A 16,338-nucleotide genomic window follows, 5' to 3' on the forward strand; every position below is an offset into this window, starting at 1 on the left:
TCATGGAAGTTGTCGTTGCGTTGAAATTGTTTCTCAGATTGTCATCCGATTATAAATAGAGATCGATGATCCTGGAAGCAACTCAAGAATCTCCTGCAGATTGTTACAATTAACTAGATCAAAGGAGGAGAACACAGCAGACCCTTCTGGAACTCAAAGGACCACAACAAAGGAATTGCTTTGATGTGTGTGTGTAAGAGAAGATGATAAAATGAATATAAATAGCACAAGTTAAAAAAGTGAATAAAACAGAGCAGCCAAAAACACATCATCAATCTCACTTACTGGTACTGGTACAAACAAGTCTTTTAGCTCTGCAAGCCACGAATGTGAGGCAAAGAAAAACAGACTAAAAAACTCAAAACGGGAAGAGATAAAATGTTTTTGCATGCAAGCTGGAAAAGTTTGGAATAATTTAGAAAGTGCAGCAAAAAATCCCTTCACTGTGCTGTCATGGTGCTTGATATGCTGCTGTATGAGAAGCACGATTCAGGACGAGAGAGAGTCAGAAGTGCTGATCTGCTCCTCTACTCGCTGTATCACCATCAGCGAGTCGCCCGGCCATCACGGGTGGACGAATATAAGCTGACAGTCTGTCACAGTCAGTGTGCACAGCAGCACAGACTATTCTTCTCGACAGACCTGTCCCCCTCACAGCTAGCGTACAAAGCAGTAGACTGTATTTAACATTTATTTTTCATGACTCAACAATTCCCCCTCTACGCTCATATTGACAACAGGGATACAATTTAAATGAGCAGGGGGGGTCATCCCTTTTTAAACTAATAAAATGTCATAAATGTTGTATCCTCATATACAGCTGATGCCTGTAGACACTTTATGACACCTGCTGCTCTGTTACTCAAGGTTACAGGAGAGTGGAGAGACAGGAGGACAGGGAGGGTGACAGAGAGTGGGAGAGCAGACAGAGGAAACCTGGCCTTGAGGATGAGGAGCACTTAAAAAACTGATGATTTCAAATAAAAGGAGATTTCCAATATTATTCCGAAAGCTAAAAAGATGCAAGTTTCCTCTTCAGCGCTTGTCAGTGTTGTAGCTCGACAAGTGCTGCTTGATGACATAACAGATTAGAGTCTCTGGTTTGTAGCTGTGGGAAGGAGAGCGGTTTTGAAGCCAACAGAGTGTGACTCAGCAGTGCTCTGAAACCAGGACCGATGGTTTTTGATTGTCTTGATAGACGGATTTCACTTTACACTTGAGCCAGACGCACAAAAGGAGCAAAGTTAATCAGAGCTAGCAGATTTTAAACACACATGTTTGTCTTTAAATAGTTGTCCCTAGACACCAACCATAACCTCAACAATCATAAATAGATACCCAACCTTAAAAGGGGTATTCTAGTATTTTCCAACCCATGCTGAAGTGTCCTTGGGCAAGATACTGACCCCCCCCCCCCTCCAAATGGCCCCTAATGAATGCTAATTGTAAGTCGCTTTGGATAAGAGCGTCAGCTTAATGACATGTAATGTAATAAGTGGATCTTCTCTCGCAGTAAAATATATCGTATAAAATAGTAAAATTATATGTTGAGTTCCTGTGAGACCCACCATTCTGATGGCTTTGTAATCCTTCACTGAACCCCGCGGGCGCTTTACCCAATCCGAGCTACGAACATCTTCACCAAATCTGTGAACATACACAGCTCTAAACCACTGGCAACCTGCTAAGTGTGAAGTGGCTCTGCAGGTAATGTGAGCGATTTAGGACCATGCGAAAGGTGATTGCCTGTCAGCAGAGGGATACCACTGTCATATCTCTCCTATATACCCTACACAGAGAAGATCCTGATCGCCATGGAAACACAATCTACTCTTTCAGTTAGCGGAGGACGAAGGTGGGAATATGGGATATCTGCATACTCCTATGGTGTCCGTTATCACAGGCATGATTTAACCTGAACATCCTGCTCTAATCTTTTTTTTCTAAATTGAAAGTTTTTCACATTCCTTGGATGTTCTGCAACCAAGCTATTCCTTATTCAAACTAGTGAAAGCTGATCAGTGGGACCACTACTTAAAGGATACAGACCCTCAAGTGAGATAGCTGTGGGCTGTTGACAGTACATTACAGATAATCGATTTTAACTCCAATTCAACAGGCATGACGCTTTTGCCTGCTCTGTGAAGGGGATGACTCTGATATCAACCTACAGGAGAACTGTTCCTGTTGTGTGCTATATACGCCTTGCAAAAACCAATGTATGTCTTATGACAGGGGCCAACAGACCCATGTTATAGATATTCCATCCAAGGTAGAGACGCAGACCATTTCCACAAAAAAAAATTGTGTGAAATGAAAGAGTGCACTTAAGGAACCCAAGAAGTTCTAGATGACCTTAATTTCATAAGCAAGACAGTGCAGGAAATATTAAATTGCCTCGGGTTGATGCTGTCCTAGAAGCAGCGAATATAAAATCAAGTTATTTAAATTTCCTTTTGTTCAATTCCAACTGACTTTGCTTCGTCAACATCAGCTTTTCCTCCTGAGAGCCGATAAATGTTTCCAATATTCTCTCTAAGATCGTGCTACATTCACAGACGCAGCGTAAGGACACAAACACGTACCTTGGATCCATCCACGCTGATAATGCGGTAGCTGTTGCGTGTGCTGTCGTAAAAATAGGAGACAGTGACAGCCTGCTTGCTGGCAGGAACCCAGTTCTTCTTGGTGGTCGGGTCGATTTGGAAGACGTGGGCCCTGGTGGTGAAGATTGGCTGCTCCCTGGAGAGGAGAGGAACAAAATGTGAGGAGGATACGACACAGTATAAAAACACGGAGGAAGACAAAGTACTCTGATCAATGAGCCAGCTTTTACAATCTTAACCCAAACACTGGCACTTACAGTGTATTGAGTTCTCAATATCCCTTTATCACATTATGGCTGCAGAGACACTGGGACTGTGACGCCGAGTCTCCAGAGATGCTGAGAGTCTCTGCACAGACGGCACAGGATAATGTAACACAAACCCCAAGTCGTCTTAGTACCCACAACCATTAGCACATCAACACCCCCTGCCCTTTCAAAAGGTGACAGTAACAAATATCTTGGCGTACATGTGACACTGTGCGCCTGTTTGTATTAACACATCTATTGTCTAATGGAAGATTTCCCCTGTGCACCAAATACGTCAGAGACTAGAACTCAGAGAGCACTACCTCTGACAAATAAGGCCCAACAGTCCCCTTATGAAACCACATTTAAACTCACTAGATCCATATCTTATTTGGTCTTTGTGAAATCGATGAACATGTTAAAAAACGGCATGTTCAAGAGGGTGAAAAGAGTTCCTGGTTCTGCCCCCCTATCCGGATTCAAACCAATATTTATTTATTGCATAACTTAGCAGGAGAACCATGAGTTTTGGTACCAACACGCAGCTGCTCATGTATTAAAACTGTCCATAGTTCATCAGTGGCTAACAACATATTTGGTGCATTTATGAATAATTACACATTCAAAGGATAAAAGGAAAGAAAAACACAACATTAGAGTTTAATGCATCTCAGCAGAAAGTGAAAAGCTGTAGGCTGAAGCTACAGCTTATTGTGTCTACCCTTACAAAACACGACCTTGTGTCTGTTCCTACAGTATCACACATACTAATGCAGCATGTTCAGATATTTTGAGAATTGTTGATTTGCTCGTTATATCAGGAAAATGATGGAACCAATGCATTAAACTCAACATTGATTCAGTTATCTTGTGCTTTTTGCAAATCTGGGACATGTACAAGTTGGTCGTGCTTTTCTTTCAAAGTAATATGGAGTGACATGAGCACTATGAAAATTAAAAATAAACTATAAACAATGTTTAAGTAAGGTTTTCAATAAAACCCTGAAATGTTCATATCGTGTCAGATCCTAATGATTACAAATCATTTTTAAAACCTACTAAATATATATTATTAATTAGCTGCAATTGTTGGTATATTACCAGATTGGAGCCAAATCCCCATGGACACCAGTCCCCTAAATATGCCCAGTTTTTTTCATTAGGTCATCATATAAAATCCCTGGATTCATCCCTTTGTCCGGGTCCTTCGGTGGTTAACGTGTCATACTGCTGACGAACAAACCAACTAACAGACAGGGGCAAAAATATCACATCCTTGGTGGAGGTCTACAGCCATCAAAACCCAACTAAACAATGACCATGATGGGGAAAATTTAATAAAACAATGCCAGCTATCTTTGAGAGGGTGAAGTAATCTGCCTCCCAGCAATGAGCAGCTAGCTGCGTGTATGATTCAGAAGAGCATCATCATGGGGATAAAGGAGCCTGTTAAACTTGAATGACTGCAGACTGAAAAAGAAGGAAATACAGCAGGAATGCTCCTCCTCTTAATGACACTCCTACAAATGCATCTCTTTCTCCAGACACTGATTATCTTTACCCTCCGTCACCTATACACACAAAACCATAAGTTGACTCTCACATACAGAGTAGAGCGCTTTTGTGTGCTATGTGCATCAAGCACTTTGTTAGGAACCCCTGCACAATAGCTTATTCATAGGATTTTCCAATAAGCCAATAATTGGCAGCAGTGTGGAGTACAAGATCATGCAGATACAGTTCAAGAGCTTTAGTTAATTCTCACAACAACTAAAAAAAACATCTCCGCTTCCTCTCACTATCCAGAAACAAAGGCAAATCATGTAGGATCCAAACTGTACTGTATTTGACATGTAGGTTTGTCCTATGTCCCATCCACACACATGGAGGAGGCAGGGTTTATGACATATACTGCAGCCAGCCACCAGGTGGTATTATGATTTGGCTTCACTTTTGGGGTGCCGTCATATCATCCACCTTTATTGACAGTATACCTCCAGCAATGATAAAGCACCATTTCACAAAAAGAAAGGTGTCTCAAGCTGGTTCAATGATCATATAGTTCTGTGAACTTCAGTGGATCACATATGAGATGTGTCTTAGTTGACAAGAATTTGGCATCTCATACTTTTCTCATTTCACCAGATTGAACATCAATGAAAGTAATGTTGCCAAAGAAAATAATATATAATATTGTACATATAATATAGACATTGTTCAGGAACAGCTCGTGGAACCCTCTTCTTCTCAGCCCCATACAAACTGCACAGACACTTGACACTGACAGAGCCCCACTGCAGAAAGTGGGAAGAAAAAGTGTTAATTGTCTTGCTGCAGGGTCTGACTCTGGACCCAACAGGTGTAATTCATTCACTGGATGCTCTCATTTCAAACGGTGAGGACAAGTGGTTACGTTGCTCCTCTATAAAGTTTGAAGTGCAAAGAACAATTAAGTGGAGTGGCTGGATCAGAGGACACCTCAAGAACTTAATAATTATTGCAGATGGAGAATATGGAGGAGGCAGATGTGAAGTACTTCTTACTGGAAATTACAATGAGAAGTGAATGCAAGGTGAGTTTTATATGGCTCCCATTGCTTGGCACGGTTGCAATGTTGATCATACCTTTGTTTTTCTTTGTTTGTTTTATCTTGTTGACTATGCAATTATACATTTTGTTAATTTGTCCCTGAACCTTTTGGATGTCAAGTCACCATTGAATTTTCCCCCTGGATGTTCTCCAGCGTACGTGATTAAAAGGCAACGTAATGGACTATCGTAATGAGGTCACAGTAAATAATGGTAGTGGGAAGGAAATTGCAGAGCGCGTCATTTAGAGGGCATAGCCAACGATACATGAGACATACTGCCGTGTGGCTGGGCTAAGCCTCCTGTACAGCACGTTGAATCCACCTTCACGCTTTACAAATGAAATGTACCTACCAAAGTGATAGGTAAAGAAATTCGGACATACTACGGGAGGTCAGAGTAAAGCTGCTGCTCCTTAAGGTCGAAAGGGACCGTTGAGGTTTCCAATGCTGCAAAGTGTTAGTCAGGCTAGATAGAACTGTAATGCATTTCAATATGCTGTATGCCAGTTGGTTTCTTCATCTGCATGCTATTTCTACGCATCATTCTGTCCACTATTGATTAGTTTGATGTTTGTAGGCCCATTCTCAGTAAAGTGTGCTTTAGATTAGGTGCTGGTGAAACAAACATTCACAGATCATTTATCTCCACTCCACTTGATTACAAACGTGCTCCCAGGAGAGAGCTTTACAGCAAACTTCTTACAGCATCAATTGTCGGTTGTAAACCTTGTGAAATCCTGGTACTTTCTAGTATCCTTTCTTCCTCTTTCTGCTTTTGCTTCCTGGCTTGCCTCTTACTTTCATCACATGAAACGTTTCAACAAGAGGGTGCCCGGCTGGACACACTGGCAGAGCCACACTTTGCTTGGCACAGCACTAAAATCACCAATGCACTATCAAAACCATTAAAAATATTGCATTTTTTTTTAGCACAGGGATGTGATTATGCAAAACAAAATCCACTTTATTGGAGAGCACATTCTTTAGAAAAAAGGTCACTAAAATTAAACAGGTGTTAAAGCTAGCAGTAACACACACATCTCCTTTTCTGTAAGGCCAAACTGCAGGTTTCATTAACAGGGTACAGATGGTGCCACTCTTGCTGTAATGCTTTACAAAGCGCACAGAGGACGGTCAGTTCAGCTGTACTTTAATGCACCATTATGAGGTCCCAGTGAAAATAATGTCACATGGACAGTTTGGCAGGCTGCAAAAATTCACGAGCTAATAAAGCTTTTACTTCTCTTGGGATTATGGTTCTCCCAGAAATTAAAGCCTAATAAATGCACTGCCCCCTTTTAGCCTAATCCCAGTCTTCATCTGCTTTGGGAACAACAAAACCCATTATACAGATCACTGTTGTCGCTTTACATACATACACATCAACACACCCGCTGACCTTTGCAGTGGCAGCGTCTGGAGCCAGCTCACACTGGCAAGAGGAGGAGGAGTGAAAGGCTGCTGAACACATGGATGCACTCACACAACGGTTGGTGGAATCCAGTGATCTGCTTTTCTCAGATAATAAAACATTACGTTGATTGATTTGAAAAAAAAAAAAAAGACAAAATTTTGGACTTTGTGACCTTGGAATTCTTTGTCCCGCTGACTGTTGGGTGCTCTCTATCCCCATCTGGTGCTTTAAATAATTTACAGGTGTGTGTTTCTGCGTGTGGGGGGGGAGCGGATTGGAGTTAGTCCGCTCCGTCTGGGCCTACGTACACCTACACACCCACCGCAGGCCCATACACACTCGTGATGCGGCAACTGTGTTGTGCACTGGCAGAAGAATGAAATTAAAAACAAAGGAATGTGCTAACAACCATATATACCGAGGATAAGTGAAACTGTTGAGAAAGCGCCGCATTGTACCAATAAATAAGCTTTAATTATTACATATAATTAATCTTTATCACAAAAAATACAACTAGACCCAACAACTAGAGGAAGAATTTTGCCCGCTGTGGTTGCATGCTAAACAGCTGCAGTGCTTTACCTCTGGGGAATATGCAGCAGCAATAGAGTGAGTGATGCACGACTAAGCCTGTTTGCCTCAAGTTCTCTGAAATCCTTCAAAGTGTCTGGCTGATCACTACCTACGATGTACTCAAACACTGAATTATACAGAGTTGGAGCAAAGTTTGCTAAGAGAAGGATTATCCCACTGCTTTAAGGAGGATACATTAAGATGACAGCGGATGACACCATGTCCTGAGAGGATGTGTGGAGAACCGCAGGCGGCTTCTATCTTTCTATGGTGGGGGTTTTAATGCCACGGGCTGCAGTCACGAAGCACCTGTGTTCTGCTGCACCTGAATCCAGGCATGTGAAAGATAAAAACTGACTCTTCCAGATTCCTGAACCTACTCCAGCGACATTCTCCAAACAAACTCTCCTTATCAGTCACAGTCATCCACTCTCTGTACGAACGAAAGTGACAAGGGGCGGCTGTGAAGAGATCGATAACTGATTCAGGAATCTAGGGTCATTAGCCGAAGGGTTAAAACTCAAAACTCAAACAGGCTTCATAGCCTGTTTTACAGAAAACACCAGCCTCAGCCGCGTCAGGTATGTACCCTGCAACATTCTTCACATTCCTACAGTGGAAACATTATGTGACTTTAATACCAGCTACGGAAGTCATGCAACACACACAAGGTAAATATAAATGTTCAGTAGACAGTAGGCAGACTATTTCTGCTGCTGTATATCTGGATAGTTTTTGTTCCTGTTGCATAAGTTGATGACTTTCAACTGCACAGTGAAACTCTTTAAATACAGATTTTTCTTTTTTCCCAACAGAGGTGTCATGTCTCCCTCTAAACGGGTCGGAAGAGAGATACCATCAACACACAATGTCTGGGTTTTACACCATGTTTGCAGTGTAAAACGAGCTGGGGACGAATACGCTGCATATCAGGTACTATTGGGTGCAGACCCACAGGCACAGAGCCTGTTAGACTACAATAGTATCTTTCTTATTAGATTCTGTCTGCCAGTGGGACTTAAAGACACTGTCCTGACTGTCCGAGATCTGATGAAAAACAGCAGACGTCGTATTAACAAGACAGGCTTTAGTAACAGGACAATCACCAGGCTCAAATCCAAAATTACCGACAGAATATGTATGAAACGCTGTCTTTGAATCTGAATGTTCTTACAAATTCTACGTAAAAAGCATCTTCGCTTGTCAAATACGTACAGGACGTAGGAAAGAACACGGAGCACTTATCCTTCCACGTTTTCTCAGCCAGTACCTGCTTTTCAAAAGGTGTAGATATCAAAAGAAACCGAGGGAAATTTTCCAAAAGTGCAATGATCTGGTGACTCTAGCAATATGCAAATAGGAAAAATAGAAGAAAGTAACACATTTGTTGTGAATGTAAAGCTGAATTCTTTTGTGAACATAAATACCAGAATTTAATAACGTGAATGCTCATTAGCTGGTGTAAAAGTCAGATGAAGACTCCCTCATCTACCTGCGAGGCCCTGGAGGGGAGCAGAGCTGCCTTATTAGTGAGAGCAGCATTTCGTCTGTGTGAAAGTCGTGAGAATTGGAAGACTCTGTGGGATCATCACTACAATGCCACCTTGGCCTTTATTGTAATAAACACATTTCTCTACACTAATGATGTTCGGGGGACATGAGTGTCCTGCTGAGTGAGACAGTCTCTTATGAAATGCTGTGAGATGTAAACAAACTAGAATGTCACTAGAGCCCATGCATCCACCAACAGTCCCCTTCTGAAACTACATTAAAGTCACAAGATACAGGTTTAATTTGGATTTACACCAAATCTCTACAAAAAATGAGTCCCTTAAACATGCACCATCGATTTCAAGCTCCATTAATTATTCTCTGATAAATCAAGAAAGATGTTGGACAACGCCCTCTCTACCCGTGTTAAAGAAAGTAACTGTACTTAATGAATAGATGGATCAATGGATTTCTAGATTCATCATTAGATGCAGCCTGATTTCATTGTTATTCTACATTTAAGATGTAGGGAAAACATACTGTAAACTTAAAATTTGCACGGCAACCTTACCATTTAATTTGAAATTATTTTACATTGTGTCAGTTTTAACTAGGATTATTGAGAGCGACCTTCATTACTACTCCAGGGTTTTGGCTGTGGACTGATTGTACTTCCTGCAGCACAGCTCATTAAACAGGCGAAAGAGACTCATACATCTGAGCCAGCAGGCCAGACTCAAACCAGCACTCACATCAGGTCTTCCTCCACCACACTGTGGCGATAGGTGCCCAACATAATCTGAGCGCTCAGAGGAAGAGGAAGTGAGGAAGTCTCCACAGAAGCACAGCATGGCAGCAGATGGCCTCCTAGGCCTCAACCATCTGGCGTGGAGACGTCCAATCCGCCGTCAGTCTGTCCCCTTTCATTTACGCATGATTCCTCAACAGTGAGACCTGCTAGTACTCCCCTGCTACACCTCTACAACCTTCCCCTTTGCCCCTCCGCTGCAGACAGAGGAGTTAGATTAGGTTTACAGTTCACTCTCCGGCCTGGGCAGCCAAGAGAGCCACTGCCACGTCACATGTCACAGAGCCTAATCAATGAGTATTAAGCCTTTAGCTGTCACTCTCTGGTCAGCCAGGAGATTATCATCTACCGATGGGTTAGGGCTGCTCCCAGCCCGACTTACTTTAAATAGCAATATGTTGATTGCACTGCTGTCTGTGTGAACGCTTATTCAGTAAGAAGGGGCTTTCGGACAATCTGAGCTTTATTTTGGAGAAGCAGTGCGTAAGCTAAAAAACTGTACTTAAAAAAAACAATAACCACCACTTTCTTTCTCACTGTTATCAGAATCTTCTCTCAACCTCTTTGAATTCACTCTTAAATTATACATTAGAATTAACTAGGCAAGTTAGAGTCATATAATATCATTAATATGGAGTATTACATACATGATTGTGCTTTATAAATCATGTGGAAATTATGCAATCAATAATAGATATGTAAAGATTCAGAGGGCACTAATAGATCACAGGACGTGATAGGAAAGTGACAACGGAGGATAGCTGCTGAGGGTGTGTGTGTGTTGTGTGAGAGAGACTGATAGTTAATCTATAACTCCATTTAAGAGCCAAGCGCTTCAGGGACAAAGGACCAAGTAAATCCTGCATGCTACAAGCAACCCACAATATCTTTACACACACACACACACACACACACACACACACACACACACAGTGAAAATTGTCATTCAATGGAACGCTCAACAAATCCTGCCAGTTTCTGCCCCTGGTTGGATTCCATTTCATTTCTCTATAAGTTGGTATCCACCTGTGATACCACAGGCCGGCTCCGACTGACACCAGAGAACTGGAGTAAGGAAACTTGTTGTAATGTCTCCGTCACTAGGTGTGACCTCCTGCCTTGGATTGAACTACAGCTGCCATGCTGCCTGGGCCAGTCTACTGAAACAACAGCGTCTCCTCTCAGTTCTAAACCTGCTGGGTGACCACGCCAAACTCTTGAGCAGTCATCAGGACGGTTGAACTGGTTTCTAACATAATATAAAAAAATGTTAAAACTGCTCACGAAAAAACAAGCACAGAGGCAGTGACTTGACTTGATTACAGAACATTAAGCTGATTATTTTCCACACTTTGCCTCATATTTTTCAGAAATCTAAAATTCTTGTCACAAATGCAAAAAGTTCCCATAAATTATTCAGAGACTGGTTTCTGTGACAAGGTACATTGAGCTGTAACTACTGCAAATCAAATTCAAAAAGGAGTACAAACAGGATTAGGAACTTCAGAAAGGAAAGTCAGTGTGAAGCAGAGCTCATTATTCCTGAGGCTTGAGTCAACACTCACACCAGTGGAGGCTAAATAATATTCTGTACCCAGTAAACAACTGTGGGAGTGCAGCACTACCTCCAGCTCTGTGGAACACACACACACACACACACACACACACACACACACACACACACACACACACACACACACACACACACACACACACACACACACACACACACACACACACACACACACACACACACACACACACACACACACACACACACACACACACACACACACACACACACACACACACACACACCTTATTAGTCTGATACCTCCATAACACAATTAATGACACCTACACAACCACTTACACACACAAATATAATCCATAGGAAAGAAACTGCGTGAAAAAAAATAAAGACAAATAAATTAATTTTCTCTGAAGCTTTTCCGCACAAGCTCTTTCAATTTCTCACATTTATATAAAAAAAACAAAAACAAGAATAATGTAAAATAGTAGAAACGCGTCCGATCCAAATAGGCTGTTTTGCGATAGGAGTGAAATGTGGATCCTTGTGGAGGTATTTCCACGGCGCACATATTTCAGTGGGTGCAGGTGTCACTGAAGGGCAGCGCTGTCTGGATGGAACCTCGCATAAGGCAAAAATACTTTTTATGAATATCTACTCACCCCATGGCAGCGGGATCTGAGGAGCAGCTCCTAGGGTTTTTAAAAACGTCGCTTTTATGAATGACAGCGGATCGGGAGGAGGACAGTGTTCGGACGCGCAGAGTCAAAGTCCACAGATGATCGGTGGTCCACAGAGTTCAGTCCCCAGTGAAATATGAGGAGAGGAGATCACTTCTTCTTCTTCTTCCTCCTCCTCGTCTTCCTCCTCTCTCAGCAAACTCGATCCACCGGGTCGTCAGGCTCACAGAAACCCGGTCATTCCTGGAAGTTTTTCTCCGCTCTCTTCGCTCGCTTGTTTGTTATTTCCCCCAGAATAAATCCCGCACTGGTTCCTATACTGGCTTCCCTCCCGCTTGTCCTCCTCCCAGTAGAATAAAGAGAGAGCCCGGTGCAGGTTTGTGAGGTGACTGGTTCCCCTGCGTGCTGCTCAGTGTGCGGTGTCGTCCCTCCCCAGCGGGATTGTGTTTCTAATGAAGGGCAGCAGCAGCGACACGGAGCGGCTTCCACCTGCTCAGGCTCCTCCACCTCCTCCACCACCTCCAGCAGCACCTCCACCAGAGCCGCCCACTCTCCACTCACTCACCCGGCAGTCTGCTGCTGCTGCGGGGGTGGAGGAGGTGGAGGTGGAGGTGGTGGAGGAGGTGGAGGTGCTGGTCCGTCTGAGTTTCAACCCAAATCACTCCAAATTCAAACATGAACACATATACGAATATACATATAAGACCGAAGTTATTGAATATTTTTAATAGAAAATATTTCCCAAAATTAGGCTAAAGCACTTTCTCCCAAACTTGGTACTGTAGCATAGCCAGCAGGACTCCCTGGACCTGTCACATGATTTTGGTGAGAATATACAGTATTACAGTGAAGTTATTGAATAGTTTCCATAATAAATATTTCCCAATATTATCCAAACTAAGTCCTGCATAGCAATCAGGAGACGCTGGACCTCTGACGTGATTTTGGTGAGAATGCACAGTATTAGACCGAAGTTATTGAATAATATTCATAATAAATATTCCCCAAAATTATACAAAATAACTTTCCCCCAAACTTTGTACTGCAGCATAGCCATCAGGACACTCTGGACCTGTGACGTGATTTTGGTGAGAATATACAGTATTAAAGTGATGTTATTGAATATTTTTGTAATATCTCTTTTCGGTGTTGCACTTTGTAGACGGTCCCTGCGCACTGGTTTCTCAGCAGTCTGTACATAGACACACCAATGTTCAAACACTAACACGACATGGAGTTAAAACAAACACACAAACAGTGAAGGTATCTCATGTGGACGCAGCCGCACTCACATGTTTTCAGCTCCCAGCAGTTCGACGCTTTCTCCCAAATTACAACAAAAAAAGGTTTCGGCAAATTTAAAGGGATGATGGCAGGTGTCAATCAGTGGCAGGTGTGTGTGCGCCCCTCGGAACCACTTAAAGGGGTATTTTAGCTCCAGGGGGAAGAGTTTCAGCGATGCTCTCACACCGCGTTATCTAAAGTTAGCATCATTCACGCCTTCTGCAGGTGTGTTTCCAAATACTTTGAAATGCTTTAGCTCCCTTTAAGTCATTATCTTAGTTTGTATCTTTATGGTAGGGATTCGAAGTTCAGTTTTAAAACCAGCCTTTTCTCCAAATTACACCAAATGATGGCTATGGCAAATTTGACCATGTTTTTTCTAACAAACAGTAAGAATCTAACAGTTTTGTTTTTGTTATTCTTTTTTTTTTTTTTTTTTTTTTAAATATTTTTATTACATTTTTTTACACGACACAAAACATATAGAACTGCTCAGACAGAAAAGGGAAACAACTGAATTTGGGCATGTGGATACAGTAAATAGAAAATAATTAAGAAAATATTTTTGTTATTCTAACCGGCAGGTAGCAGCCATAAATGGGTGTGTGCGCCCCCCGGAACCATTAAAAGACGTGTATTTGTTCCAGGGGGGAAGCAGTTCAGCAACGGACTCATACCGGATTTCGGATTAACAACGTCAGGATAATATTTACCAACGTGTTTGTGAAGATAGCGACGCTCACGTCTTGTTCAGGTGCGTTTTGAATACGTGAGAGTTTGAAATGTTGTCATTGTGATTTTTATTTCGTTGTTTGTATCTTTATCTGACGGTTACAGCCTTGTTTCCATTGGTTCACGCGGTGTGTGTGTGTGTAGCAGCTGCGACACAACACAGAAATGTCTTTGTCGTAAACACTCGTATATCCGTGTTAGCAGCTTCGTGTTTACATCCAGTGACTCTGCTTCTCTGCTGCTACAGAATGACCGAGAAGACGGAGACCCTGCAGGAGTACGAGGAGCTGTTCGCCCAGCGGTTCTCCGCCGAGGACCCGGAGTACCAGAAGTACCAGAACCGAGCCGCCGACCCGCCGCCCCTGGTGGAGGACTGGAGGGGTCGAGCCGGGGGGAACCAGAGAGGAAGAGACAACAGGTACTGAACAGTTGACAGACAGGGACACGTATGTTGTGGTGGTTGGTGTTTATGTTGCATGTTTATTGTCAGTGACATTAAGAATCAGGGGATTTGCAGCAGCAGTGGGATCTGAAAGAAAAGAATCTCATCGAGCTCTTATCTCTGCGATTTCTAAGTCAAATAAAAGCTATCCAGTCGACAAGGTGATGCTGTATAGTGGTATCTCATCCTATATCTATCTATACCTCATTAGATGGACACTGCGGTGTAGGGCACATTAACACATCGATTCAGTTTCAATAGTTTTGTCTAAAAAGTAGAACAAATGTGAAAGTATTTTCTAATCGCTGAGGGAATGTTTTCATTTATCTTCAAACCAGCAATCAAACCTTGGAAAAAGCAGCAAATCATCACATTTGCAGAATATTGGTCGTTTTGGTTAAAAGGACGACTAATATAATTATTTGATTGTTTAAGTAAATGGAAAAAAAAGGATTCTAAATTATGAATCAATCAATAGTGCCTTATGTCCTTTAAATTAGTTAAAGATTTAAAACCTGCGTGGCTGTCTGCCTGCCTTTGTTTCCACTCGTATGTCTGCTATTACTTCAGTTGCTGCCGTTATGTGTGTTACCTTTTATACGCTGCAGCCACAGGAGCCATTATACAACAGTTCTAACTTGTGAACAAGCTTTTGTTGGTGGTCTGCTTCACTTTACACCAAACACATGTTTGGGATGTAATGGCGGTAGTTGTGTGACTAAAAATCATCCTGAGAGTCAGTTTCTACCTTAAATTGAGATTTGTTTCTCGATTTATTCAGGTCATGGAATACATTTTATTAATACTGCACCTTTTCTATAGCTGAAATAATAGGGTCACAAAAAAGGATGCAATTTAATTACCTTTTCATATGCGCTATGTTATGCATGCATTGGTACCGATTGTTAAATTGTTTATATTTATCCGTCTCTATCTAGGTACCAGGACCGTCGTGGGCACAGAGGTCGTGGTTGGGGAGGAGACCGAGGCTGGGGGGGAGACCGTCGTGAGCAGAACTGGCATGACCGAGACAGAGACAGAGAGAGGGACAGAGATAGAGACGGATACAGAGACCGAGACAGAGACCGGCACTATGGACATGGGAGCGGTCAGTCAGGCTCCAACCAGGGCTCCCATCAACAGAGACCACATTATGACCGCTACTGATCTGTAATCTCTCAGGTGGTATCAGTATTTATGGTATTCATTCATATTCAGCTACTTGTTAAATCATGCATTGCAGTATGGCACATGACAATATGCAACTGTGTATTTGTTGTTGTAGCTCTAATTACTACAGTATCAATATTAATACTTTATTACCCGCTATTATTTGAAATATGTGATGCAGTTTTATTGTTTGAGTAAAAAAACTAAAAATCATACCAAATGTAATCAATTTTTTGAATCTTCCCAGAAGTATTTCTTACTGTAGAAAACAAGTTTGTTTGACTTCCATCTTCCTTTTTTAGAAATAAACAATATGTTCGCGTTGCTTCATACAGTATTAAAACTTAAGGTTAAATAACATGAGTTTATCAAACCTTTCACATCCTTTACTATATTCATCACATTGTAACTAGGAAGTTTCACTGGTAGTTTGTGTCCTGACATGTACTTGTTTTTGACATGGTTTGATTTGTTATTATGAATTATGCCGTACAGTATCGTATTGCTGCAGACGGTGAATATACAGACACAATCTATTTGTAATGCAGCTTTATTGTTCTGTGTCACATTGTTTCATAAGAATCTAATTGTGCTGTTGTCAATAAATGCGTATTTTCATAACAAGGGGTTTGTTTTGTTATTTTAGATGTTGTATCGCACTCGTGTTGTTTTATACTTTTATATGATATTTCAACATTTGTACAATCGTATAGAACAAACTAGACATCCGTTTATGGATTCTACACCCTCAGTCTATTCATTCTGTTTC

At 41.9% G+C, this 16,338-nt stretch overlaps 2 protein-coding genes across 6 annotated transcripts in view; one reads left to right on the forward strand and one right to left on the reverse strand.

Annotated features, from left to right (window-relative positions):
- The window catches only part of homer2 (homer scaffold protein 2), a 34,159-nt gene extending 21,703 nt beyond the window's left edge, over positions 1 to 12,456 (reverse strand). Inside the window, exons 1-2 of the mRNA XM_061068006.1 lie at positions 11,924 to 12,456; positions 2,586 to 2,742 (exon numbers count right to left, since the gene is read on the reverse strand). Coding sequence (XP_060923989.1) covers positions 2,586 to 2,742; positions 11,924 to 11,928 — 162 coding nt within the window. The 5' untranslated portion in view covers positions 11,929 to 12,456. The remainder of the gene's footprint in view (positions 1 to 2,585; positions 2,743 to 11,923) is intronic.
- Positions 7,960 to 16,176, forward strand: LOC132998394 (RNA guanine-N7 methyltransferase activating subunit-like). Of its 5 annotated transcripts, none has more exons than XM_061068008.1 (5): positions 7,960 to 8,012; positions 8,247 to 8,364; positions 13,810 to 13,979; positions 14,205 to 14,375; positions 15,338 to 16,176. In XM_061068008.1, the coding sequence occupies exons 4-5, from the start codon at positions 14,206 to 14,208 to the stop codon at positions 15,564 to 15,566; spliced, it is 399 nt and encodes a 132-aa protein (XP_060923991.1). In that variant the 5' UTR covers positions 7,960 to 8,012; positions 8,247 to 8,364; positions 13,810 to 13,979; position 14,205; the 3' UTR covers positions 15,567 to 16,176. The 5 variants fall into 5 exon arrangements, with proteins under 5 accessions (XP_060923991.1, XP_060923994.1, XP_060923990.1 ...); XM_061068007.1 differs by having other exon boundaries at positions 7,983 to 8,102; XM_061068009.1 differs by having other exon boundaries at positions 7,983 to 8,102; positions 13,873 to 13,979.
- Positions 16,177 to 16,338: the final 162 nt, after the last annotated feature.

Source organism: Limanda limanda, chromosome 3, assembly GCF_963576545.1.
Source record: "Limanda limanda chromosome 3, fLimLim1.1, whole genome shotgun sequence".
NCBI classification, from domain to species: Eukaryota; Metazoa; Chordata; class Actinopteri; order Pleuronectiformes; family Pleuronectidae; genus Limanda; species Limanda limanda.